The sequence below is a fragment of the Numida meleagris genome, chromosome 5, assembly GCF_002078875.1.
Source record: "Numida meleagris isolate 19003 breed g44 Domestic line chromosome 5, NumMel1.0, whole genome shotgun sequence".
Taxonomy (NCBI): Eukaryota; Metazoa; Chordata; class Aves; order Galliformes; family Numididae; genus Numida; species Numida meleagris.
This window is the reverse complement of record NC_034413.1, coordinates 28,760,190-28,772,239: the sequence shown is the minus strand read 5'-3', so window position 1 is coordinate 28,772,239 and position 12,050 is coordinate 28,760,190. Positions and strand designations below refer to the sequence as shown.

At 38.0% G+C, this 12,050-nt stretch overlaps 1 protein-coding gene across 1 annotated transcript in view; it reads left to right on the top strand.

Annotated features, from left to right (window-relative positions):
• CCDC6 (coiled-coil domain containing 6) overlaps positions 1-10,155 on the top strand; it is a gene marked incomplete at its 5' end in the record, with an annotated part of 47,706 nt that extends 37,551 nt beyond the window's left edge. Inside the window, 2 exons of the mRNA XM_021398688.1 lie at positions 2,227-2,351; positions 4,703-10,155. Coding sequence (XP_021254363.1) covers positions 2,227-2,351; positions 4,703-4,894 — 317 coding nt within the window. The remainder of the gene's footprint in view (positions 1-2,226; positions 2,352-4,702) is intronic.

Genomic DNA, 12,050 nt, shown 5'->3' with positions numbered 1-12,050 from the left:
TCATGGGAGGCAGAGTCCTGCATTCTTGTGGGAATTATTTCTGCAGGCGGGGGATGCTGCAATGCAGTCTGAAATGGAGTTAAAAATAGCATGGCTGAAATGATCACTTCCAACAGAGATCACAATTTTTTAGTGGTTGTACAGTAGATATTCTAGCCGAGCACTTCTGCACAGGCAGCTATATTGCTCTCCTTCACATCTGATAAATTAATGTCCGCAGTTGGAAAGTTTCAGACTTCAGAAAAATAAAAACAGCAGTTTGTTAGAGAACTAGTGAGATCAGTAGGGAATTTCATACAGTTGTCCAGTATGTATGAAAGTAGTAATTAATGAAAACAATTTGTTTTTGAGATTAAAGCAGTAGGACTATAAGAAGTAGCAGCACAGAAAATACAGCAATGAGTATTTGGCATCTAGTGATTATATGACCTGGCACGTTGCGTTTTTTAAAGAAATTATTTGCCTGAGTTTTTGTGGACATAATTTGAAACCAGTAAAAAATGGTGTAAATTTGTGTGGTAGCAAGTGGGGTTTAATGGGTCCGATTCTGGCTCCCGATTCTTGAAGCCTTTCATGCGTGTGTGGCTTGAGATGCTGTTTTGAGGACTACTTCAAACTGAGATGCTGCTGAAGTTTATAGCATGGTGCATGAAACTGAGACTGTGAATATATTACTACTCCCAGGCAGCTAGGGAACGGTTGCTGTAATTACTGATTAGTATCTAGTGTAGTTGAAGTGCTGTATGCCTTCTTTCTGCAGCCAGGGTAGATAGATATTTTAAGCTGCAGAGCTGTAGATGAGCTACCTTGCATGTTCATGCATTACTATTATCACTGCTTTGACTGCCATGGAGACTTGCATTTCTAAAGCTTTTGAAGCTGATTTATCCCAGAAGAGTCCAAAACTGTAATATTGCAAAGACTTGACATGTTAGTTTTAAAATTTGTGCTGTGCAGACAATTAGATTACATGGTCAAAAATGAGATTGATTTGTTGTCTGAATTGTTTAGCTACTCTAAAGTGATGGAGTTGCTCACAATTTGCACCAGATGTACATTGATAATGAAGCAGAATTAGAATAGAAAGAAGCTAGGGTAGAATAATATGTTTTCTTATGTGGCTTTATTAGTGATCTGAAGCTTTTTTGTTGTTGTTCGTTTTTGTTTTTCTGAAATGTTGTCTCATCAAGTATGAGGCACAAAAGCAGGTACATGCAGTTAAGGACGAAGCCAGATGTTAATGTATCTTCATTTACACTTGCTTGCGTTGACATAGTATTGAAGTGTGAAAACTGTTAAATCCAGTGTGGTGCTCTAAAGCAGTTTCTAGTTTCTAATACTAAGCAGCTGAGAAAAGAGTTGTCTACTATCCTGCTGACATTTTTGCCAGGTGAGAGTGAGGTAAAAGTTTAGGAAAGTTTGCTGTTTTGAGAAATACACAAAGTGTTCAGAACTCTTCCAAGTCTGAGTTTTGTGCAGTTAGCTGCTACTGTTTCTGCTCACCTTGGTTCACTATGCAAGTACTCTGCATTTTTATAAACTAGGATTTACAGAGAGGAAGTGTTGAGATAGAAGAATTAGATATTTGCACTTCTGAATATTATAGTTTCTTTAACGTACATAAAACACATTGTAATTTTTCATGTTAGTGTGGAAGATCATCCCATAGTATTTTAACTTCACAGCTCCAAAGATCTTTTGGGTTCTGCCTATAAACACCAGGGCAAAAAAAGAGGCAGTCTAGGCTGCTGCTGGTTTGGGTGCGGAGCTGCTATGCCTCAACGGAGGCACCTCCATCCAGTTTCTTTCATGTAGAAACTCATAGTGTCCCGGTGGTAGACAGCTTCTCCAGACACAATCTGTCTACTTCTTTAGACTGTGTTTTGTCCAGGGAGTGATTTGTTCCAAGGAGAGATGGAAAGCTGAATGTAAATATCTGTGAACTGAAGGTAAACTGACAAGGGAGACTTGTTTATGTGAAGTGAAAATTCATGTTTAATGCTGTGTGATGTGTGTTTTCAAACACCTGGTAGTTTACTACAGGAAAAGAATGAAATAAGTTTTACATCACTCTTCTCAGTGCAGTGAATTTTTTTAGTTGTCTAATTTGGCACCAGGTACAGTTTATTTAACCCGTCATTCATTAAAAATAATGAAAACAACCCCAAGCTCCTTAGTTTTAAAATAAACAAGAATATTGATGTTACCTCTTTAAACAATTTTTAGGTCTGTCATATGCAAGTCACACGGTTGGTTTCACACCACCAACTTCACTGACTAGAGCTGGAATGTCTTACTACAATTCCCCAGGCCTTCACGTGCAACATATGGGTCCATCCCATGGTATTACAGTAAGTATTTTTAAAAAGCAAATAGTTGTTACCAGTGTCAGTTTGGTTTTTAAAAGTTATGATTGCTTGTCCTTAAGCTTTGTGCAAAACATTTTTGTATATGTTTGTTTTTGTCTCCTTACTCCAAGATATCTATTGCTGCTTTCTTCAACCCTGATTTTCCTCTTCACCCCTCAGAAACTGATTCTTTTTGGAGAGCCTTATTTTCCGCAAAAGAATAGGATGTATTATCATCTTAAGGACAGTAATAGGTATCATCTTATGGATCAGCAGGCAGGATGTGAGAAGTGATGTTCTAAGCTACTGAGCCTATCACAGGAAGTAAAAACATTGCTTTCATTTTTCTCCTAGTCTCCACCATCTGACGGATGAGTCATCTGAGGTTGCTCCAAGCTCAGGTTTTCTCCAGGATGGCACACAATGCTACCACCATGTCACTGTAACAGGCAGTTAACTCTTGTTTTCTATTCTCATTGGCAAAGAAGAAAGTTAATATAATAAACATTCGTTAGGACAATTTCTAAGTACCTTTCAACTGGGTTTATCTCCTTTTTAATGCTGTTATTTAATACATTTCTACCTAATTGAGTTTCTTCTCAGTGTTTGTGGAGTTTTAACAAGCAAACAGAGCCTCACTGTTAACCACTTGGAAAGACAGCTTGTAGTTGATGTGTCAAGACCATTTTGATTTTTCTCAACAGATATGATCGTATGTAAATATAATCCTGTAAGGTGTTTACACATACTTGTCATTCTCAGATGTGAAAACTTCTTTCAATAGAGTATTTAGTAGAATGCTCAAATATGTCTGCTTCTAAAATTGCTTAGGTAAACGTGCTAAAGTCATTGTTAATTCCAGCGAGCAAGTGGAAGTGGGAGCTATTATATACTAGTGCTTAGAACAGGAGGCTGGAGCTCAGCAGGAGGGTAGAATCCTGGTCCGGGTCCAGCCCCCTGCTGTAACTGACCCCAGGTTAGTCACAGGAAAATTTTCTAGAAGACCTAGAACCTAGTTTTATAAATAAGTTTTTGAAGGAATTTGTTCTGTTCAGTCTCTATGAAATGCTAATTCTGCTCTTTCTTGCAGTATAAATTAATTGGCGTCTCACTGAGTCACTGTAACAAAGGTAACTGCTAGGACAAAATACTGTTTTGAGGAAGCTGGTGTTAAGTAGCTCTTGGCTTTGTCTTGATGGTTAAGCCAGGTCCCTTCATGTTATTAGATGTGTGCAAAGGCAATAAATGATTTTAAAATGTTTCAGAAACGTCAGTCAATTGTTGATCTCTTGACTTTTTCCATAGAATGTACAACTAACCTATTGTACATAGCTCTGCAGAAAAACAGATACAATATACATTTTTTGACCAAACTGCTATTTGCTTCTTGACTCTTCTTTTTCAACCTCCATTATGGAATAAATTGACTTTATATGTAAGACATTTAGTGTAGCACTGTAACCATTCTTCTCCGCAGAGCTGATTGACTTTGGTTGGTTATTAATTGTGGGTGGGTAGTTTGTCATACCATGAAGTTCTCTACTGGTAAGTAGTGACCATTTCAGTTTCAAAACTGCAGAATTTAGTTCTGCAGTGTAACTTACAGCTGTCACATTGCTAACTTTTAAGATTTTTTTTTCCCTCTCACTGACTTGTAAATATAAACTGGATTTTAAATCTTTGTGTTCAAATGTGCAGGTTATGGCAGATCTGTGGTTTGTGTTGTGGGGAGCTTTCTAACGACTGCTTTGTTCTGCAGCTCAAGGGATTGTGATCTTTGTTGTGTTATATTTGTTCTCAGAATAAAAACTTGAATTATGCTTCAGTCTTGCTCCAGTATGCAGGTTTAAGAGTCTTTCAGAATGCTAAAGATTCCAAGCAAATGCTTTAGCATTCAGGACATTCCCACACTCACTCACATACTGCATATTTGGACTTGATGTGCCAGCAGTGTAAATGTAAAAGTTCATCAGTACCTGCTGTTGGGCAAGCACAACTGAGAGATATCATCTTTACAGCATCTCTCCAAGTCTCTTTTATAGGTCGCAGATCATCAGAGGTAAACATATGTACAGGACGTAATGTCTTATTTTCATTTCCTGCAAGCTGACTGGAAGGAATGCACGTTTTGTTTGATTTCAGAAATACTTCTACTTTCCTTTGCTTCTCCATTTTAGAGTAACAGTTTATTTTACATAAAAATTGCATCGTGATTCTTGCAATGTTTGAAAGTGATTGTCCTCATAAAATTGTGTTTTTTTTTTCCTTTGCCAAGCTCAGTACATTGATTAGAGGACTTGCACTTGACGTTGTTAAGGAGTGTGTTAAACATAATTTCAATATTTGTTCTGCAGAGGCCTTCACCACGAAGAAGTAACAGCCCTGACAAATTTAAACGTCCCACTCCTCCTCCTTCTCCAAACACGCAGACCCCAGTGCAGCCACCTCCGCCACCACCTCCTCCACCTGTGCAACCTACGGTCCAATCTGCAGCATCGCAGTCAGCCACTTTTCAACATTCAGTGCATCCCTCCTCTCAGCCTTAGTGCATGTGCTCAGCAGTCTTTGTGTCAGAATTGGACTCATAACATGGAGCAGTTTACTAAAGCCAAAGGCTTACTTGGCATATTTGGATTTGACTTATTTGCACTGAGGTTATATAGGCTTCACTGTTAATTGTGTTGTAAACGTTTGTATAAAAATGCAGCCAGTGTTGTGGGTCTACAACACTAACTTAACAAAAATTTCCATCAGTGTTTACTTGAACTACATGTATGTCCATTCTCTGGCTGGAACATTAGCAACTCTGTTTGGTAATACGGCATTATGTCGTTTTGCTTGGCTCCAAAGCTTCATTTTCCTGGCTTCTAGGTTTGTAAAATTAAAGGGATACCTTTCTATATTTTTTCATGACAATTTGCGTGAAGATAAAGGCATGATGGGCTATCTGATAAATTCTGAAATATTACAGTATTTACCAAGCTTGTGGAAAATTAGCACTACGTTTCAGTCATTTGAAATAACAGCTTCTAGCACAAAAGTGAGTCAGTCACCCTAATCAGTGCCCAAGACACATACTCTATTGTATTACATAGTAAATAAGCTTAATTCAGCACACAGGACACATCCATACTTCTCCTGTTTAAAAACACCTCAAATGTACGGTGCGGTCTGAATTTTAAAGAGAGGGAGCTGACTTGCTGGAGTATATGGAATGTACAATTTGTGGACCTTAAGATTTGATTATTTCACTTGACGTTTACATTAACCTGTAAGCTGTCCATACGGTGTGATCTGTCGCAGTTAACTTCTCTAAGTGTGGTCCTGCCCACAGGTTACTGGTAGCTGATTGAAGTGTGCTCTTTTGATTTTTTTGCTGCAGAAGGCAACATGATTGTAGAAAACAGCTGATTATTTTCTCCTTGTTAAAATATATTCATTGTGATTTCCCTAAAACAAAGATTGAACAAGTATTTGAAACGTTCAAGTCTGTTAGATAATAAGATGTACAATGAGCATATAGGAATATATTGGCATTACAGCCAAAAATGTTGTATTACTTGGTAGAAACAGAGTACAAGAAAGTAGCACAACGTGGCACTAATGAATGCTTATTTAGCAGCCTAAGCCGGTACAATGTATAAAGAAATGTGTTCCGAATACATTCTTTGCATTCATCTAGCACAAATAAATTGTTTGGTTTCACTTTGCAGTGGAACAAAGTGTCACTTCTTGGTATTGACATCTTGCTCAGTTTCATTTTTCCTGAGGTTCCTGTTGAGTACTGAGGTTTATATATTATTGATGATTTCAAGTGGTTTACCTCATATATATGGATATGTGGGCCATGGAAAATGACAAGAGAATGTTTATTTTATGAGAATATGTATCTGGCTATAGTCAGAGCAGAACATGAGTAATTTATCTTTTGTTTACAAAAATTTGTTTGACATGCCTAATGCTTTATTAAGGACACTTTTAAGAAGGAAGTACAGCGTTCTGGTAGTATAGTAAGATTTGTACATATATTTTCCATGTTTGCCACTCAACTATTCGGTAAGAATTGCAGACTGAATATCTTTATAAAATCAGTGCTCTAAATCAAAATAGTAAGTTAAAACAATGTTGTAAAAGGTTCAGCTTAAGGCAAAACTAGAATTTCTTCGCTGTATCTGTAGTTTCGGCTCAGAGAGAATTTAGAGAAATGCATATCTAGCCTATTACACTTGTTAAACCAGTATGGGATCAAGTGCGTTATCAAATTACATTAGTTATGACAGTGACTTTCTGATAAAGCGACACTCAAGATTGTGGCAGATCTACAATTCGACCAGTGCTTCCATCTGAAAATAATTGGCCGTAGCAGGTGCTCATTTTTCCACAGAGGAAACGCAGCTGCGAGCACTGCAATTAAGCACAGCTCCTGAATCAGTGATAGGATTGCATGTGAGAAAATGACAGGCAGTCAGAGGTGCGACTAAGGTCAAGATGGATAGGATTGATTTTGTAAGCAGAAGGCAAAGAAAAAGAATACGTTCTTTTATAAGCAGGATTTCAGCTCAATTATATCACTGTTAAAAATTGTGTCCTCCTTTCTGAAGTGCTTTGAGATTTTTGGCCGTATGGTTCTATGGAGTGCGAGCCCATAGTAGTACTAGCATAAATGCTGGGAGGCGGGGGGAAGCCTTTGATGATGTTGTATAAAGACCTTAAAATGGAAATTTGCCTAGAATAACATTTGAAGCATATTCCAAAACTGAATTTGTGTAACTCAAGTTCAGCTACTGTTATGAAGTGTCTTAGTGAACTCTCCGTACTATTCCAGTGGGACTGTTACCAGATGAAAGTAAAGAACTGCCAAATGTATACTAAATCCTGAAAATGTAACAAGCCACTAAATTGGCCTTACCTAAGAACGTTGAACAAACATGTACTTGCAATCAGAAGTGTTAAACTCTATTTGTAGACTTTTTGAAGAAGATAAGAAATTGTGCACAGCCATCTCCTAATAAATGTAAATGGATTTTCAGTTTTCCTTGTGAATTATAGTCATGAATTATCATTCTGCAGTGGTGATTTTATCAGAATCTCCCGTAGGCTAGAGAAACTCTCTTGACAGCGAGGTCTGGCTTGGCTTCTTTATTTTATCCCAGAAGCATCTGGGTAGGTTTCTGCTGTGCTCATCGTTTCTGATGCCTGTGGGTTACACGCTGCATCATCGCGAGTTGTGCAAGGTCACAGAAGCAACTTTAGCCATGATGAACATTTTGTGAATGTGCCTGTTTATAGCTAAAGGTTTAAAATAAATAAATAAATCTTGTGGCTGTTTCAGCAGTACTTACTTCTCTGACAACCAAACAGCTTTCTTTTTACTTTTTCTCTCAAGGGATCTGGTTTCAACACTGGAGTGCAGCTGAGCTCTGTAGAGCATTGAGTTCATTTTATCCAGAATTTGTTCCAGAGGAGTTCTTTGGAAGAAGAGATGGGATTGTTCGGAGATATCTGGCTTTTAGCTGGAAGACTAAGATTATTTTAATTATATCTACTCCTCTAAGAGCACATTCCCAAGGCCAGAAAGTATTATCAGAGTTTCCCAAGAGAGTAACATTGCTTTTGTATCTTGCTGTACCAGAGCTAAACAGAACAGCACTCCTTTTCCTGTTAAAATGCTCGGGTTTGTGAATCCATCTGTCTGATTGGAATTTCTGTGCGCTTCAACTGGATGAAAAATACAGTCTTGGAAGCAATGAGAACGTCGGAGCTTCCTGGAATCTGTGCAAGCTGCACTGTTGACAGGAGACAGTTTAGGCTTCATAAATTTTGTTAAATATGGAAACTAATCATGGAGCCTTGGCTACTTTGGCCATTAAAGAATGCAATATTTTATTCTTGGTACTGGTTATTGCTTACTAAGAGGATGCATCCGGAGACCTCTTTAAAGTATTGTAGTGGTTTGGTTGTTTTTTTTTCCCCCAATGCTTGTAAAACTAAGTAGTATAAGTTCTAATACTATTCAATTCTTTTCAATGTTTCCTTTGTTTTAGTTGTGGCAGATTCTTTCTTTTTGATCCATGGGGGTCTACAGAGTATGAACTATGCAGAGAGTATTTCTCCAGTTCAAGCCATCTCATGAGAAACCAGGAGACTTAGTAGTGTAAGCTATGAAATCTTGATACATGTGTATGTTATAACAACCTCCTTAAGGGGAAAGAACTGCCCTCTTGAAGGAAGGGAAAACATAGCCCATAAGTTCCAAATGAACTGTATGCATAGAGACAATCTGGTTTCCTCAGTTCTCAAATAAGCTGAATTTCTTTCCCAACCTTTTTTGGATTTGGACTAGATTTGTTAATTTTTATTTTTTACTTTTTTTTTTAATTCCACATTTCACTGTTATAAGTACTCAGGATATCTTTCATTTTCTCTTTGGGTTAAAACCACTAGTCCCAGTACAAATAGAGGTTAAGAGACATTACCACTTGGTGGGTTGGAGGAAGTCACTCAGTGTGCCGTAATGTGGCCTTTATGATTCAGTCTTAGTTCAAGTGGGATTGTGTGCTCATAATATGATTTCTTTTTTCAGCAGCTATTCCTGTGCTTGTATTAGTAATGTGCCCTGAAGAAGAGGGAAAAATGCAGAGATTTGGTGCTGCATTAACAGACAGCTGCTACAGTAGGGAGAATAGTCCTTGTTCCTTTTCTGTTCAACTAGTTGGTCTCCAAAGGAAAGTACTACCTCATCATTATGTTGGGATGATGTGGCTGCAGAGTCAGTAGAAATGTATCTATGCTAGGTTTTATTCAGTGTATATTACCCAGACAGGAGTCTTTCCTCACTGCAGCTGGGCTCCAAAGGTTATAAAGCTTTTGTAGATGGGGAGTGGAGAGTTGGGCTGTTGGTTGAGGTTGAGAAAACTGTGTCCCTGTAGTAAGTTGCTGTTCAGAGTACTCTTTGGCTAGGTCTGATCCACAACATTTTTCAAAGAGCTGTGTTGCAGCTGTTTTTTTAAGTTCTTGGCACTGGTATCTAATTAAAAAAAAAATAAAAAGTTATTCCCCTTTCCACCGAAATATTGGAAATAGTATTCTACTAGCAAAGGTGAGTTTTCTCACTCTCTGAATTAATACTGTATCTGTAAACAAAGGTATTTTATTCTAGTGGTAAAGCCTAAGCTGTCCAAGGCACTTTAGTTTGTGATTGCTGACTTTTGTTTTGGCAGGTGTTTCAGATGAAATCTAACCCTCCTGTGGAGGAAGAAAAAAATCACCTGACAGATGTAGACTGTTCCTTTCCTGCAGAAATTCAGCAATTTCCTCAAATGCAAGTAAAAATGGAACAAACATCCTCGAGCCTTTCTGAAGCTTATATTTAATTTCAGTACATTGGTGATTGCTCTTGTGTGTTTAGGGAATCTCTGAAGCCTCATTCTAGGTTGGATGGGTGTCTAGCTGGTTATTCCTTTGTTTTCCTGGTCCTAGGGAAGGAAGCCTGTTCAAATTTGGATCCAATTTATAAATACACTGGTTAATAACAACAGTCAAAGCGCAGATTTGTTGAGTGTGAGTCCAAGTGGTGACTTAAAAACATTACACTGTGTTGGTGTGAATCAGATCGTAGAATTGAAAGAACCTCAGATACAAAAGTTTTTTTTTAAACAGGTTACATTTTATTCCTGTATTGGCTGTATTATTGCTTTGTTGTATATCTCAATGTGTTTACATATATTTGTAATTGTTACAATGTGTCTGTAATCAAGCTCATCTGTGCCTTCATGCAGACTTCCAATAAACACTTGATTTTTTTGTATTTACTTGTATTGAAAGACTGTGGGGTGGATGTATACTTCCTTTTATCTGTCAGCCTGTCATCACCAGGGCAAAAAGAATGAGAACTAAGAATCAGTGAAGGATATGTGCTTGTCTGTTTTTACTGACTTTGATTCTAGTTGGATTGTATTTGGTATTTTCACGTAAGTGGCTGAGTGGAGAATCTGGGGATTACCTTATTTGTATAATAAAGTTTGTACATGAGCTGCTCTTTGCTTTGGATCAGATGGATATTCAAAGTATAATCAATCATGCACGCTTGATTCCTTCAGCTTTGCTTCCGTCTTGGAAGAGTGTAGCTCTATCTCTTGAGTTATTACTGTGGGGAAGATTCCAGTGTATCTTTCTCCTTCACAGTTAAATATGTATATTTAGCCTCCAGCTGCCTTCCAGTGAGACTGCAGACTTGTCTCTCTTTTTTGCCACAGCAAGAACTTCTGATCTTAGTAGGCCTGCACACCTTACAGGTACTTTTTGATTATGTGGGACATAGACCCCATCGTACATGCTTTGAGTCTAAAGCAATTTACAGCAGTACTGCTGCTTTTCTATTCTGATACCATGTGTGAGTGGAAGAGAAGGGAAAAAATGTTCCTTTGCATGTATTAAGAGATTTGCTTTATATTTTGTAGTTTGGAAAAGAGTACCTTTCCAGTTTCTTTGCGCTGATAAAGGTTATAGTGTCTGGTAGTCTGTTTCAGTTTTTCTTGATTTTTCTTGTAATCAAACATTGACAGCTGAGTAGTTCTATTTTTGACATATTCTGCCATTTTCTAATGGAGATTTGTCTTAAAAATCGACCATAATTTCTACTGTTTTGTCTTTATTAAAGCATTGCATCGATCAGTATGAATTTACGGATATTTTTGTTAATTGTAGTGAACACTTCTGTGATACTGTGACACTGTGACATCATGTTAAATATCCTTGGATAGAAACAGTGATAAGAACAGTCCTACCATTCTTATAACTGCACTGTGTTGAATTATAAGCCTTAGATACCTAACGGTGGTATGCATTTCTGAAATTTGTGTAGGTGCTTTGTTTTGTTGTCCCTTGTGAAATCTATTTTTGTCATCTTCTTATTGTATGCATTCATTCATTAACTTAGCACAGAGTTTGCCTGCATATCGTACTTTTTGCGTTAATTGCTGTATTGCCAAGTTTCTGGGCTTAGTTCTTAGCCCCATTAGCACTTCTCAGTTGTCCTTTGCTCATCCTCTGCTCCATGTCCAAGCCTTACCAAACTCCTTGGTTGGATCCACTTGTCTCTGCCTAGTTCAGCTCCTGCTGAGATACGTATCTGTGAGCGCATTCTCTGCTCTGCACTCTCTGTGTTCCTGCATATGAATAAGAGCTGCTGCTTTACTTTGTTCTCCTTCTTTCTCACTGACACTGTAAAAAGTGTGTTCTCCATTTGATTCGGTGACAATATACACAGCAAAATACCTGTAGCATGATGACTGCAGGTTCTTGGGCACCAGGATATGGAAGTACTTCTGCAGTGAAAGGCTTATCTAGCTCATCTGCGTCACTCTGTTCCTACGACACATGCAGTATTTCATCAGATGCCTTTATTCTCCTCTCTCCACTGCTGCAAAGGCTGAGCAATCTGTTCTGCCTGTCTCCTTGTGAATACCCTGCCTGACACTGACACATGTGGTGGGAGTGGTAACCAGGTGAATGAGCTGTGCTGATGCCGTCTGTGTTCATGTCCTTTGTCTTCTCTCTGACGTTTGTCTAAACTGAAAGGAGTAACTTGAATTCTTCAAGAAGACCAGATGAGAAGAATATGCACGTGATCAGTTTAATTTCAGGTTCCTTTTGTCCATGTGATCTCCTCTTTAAATGTTTTTGTTTTGTTTTGTTTTGTTT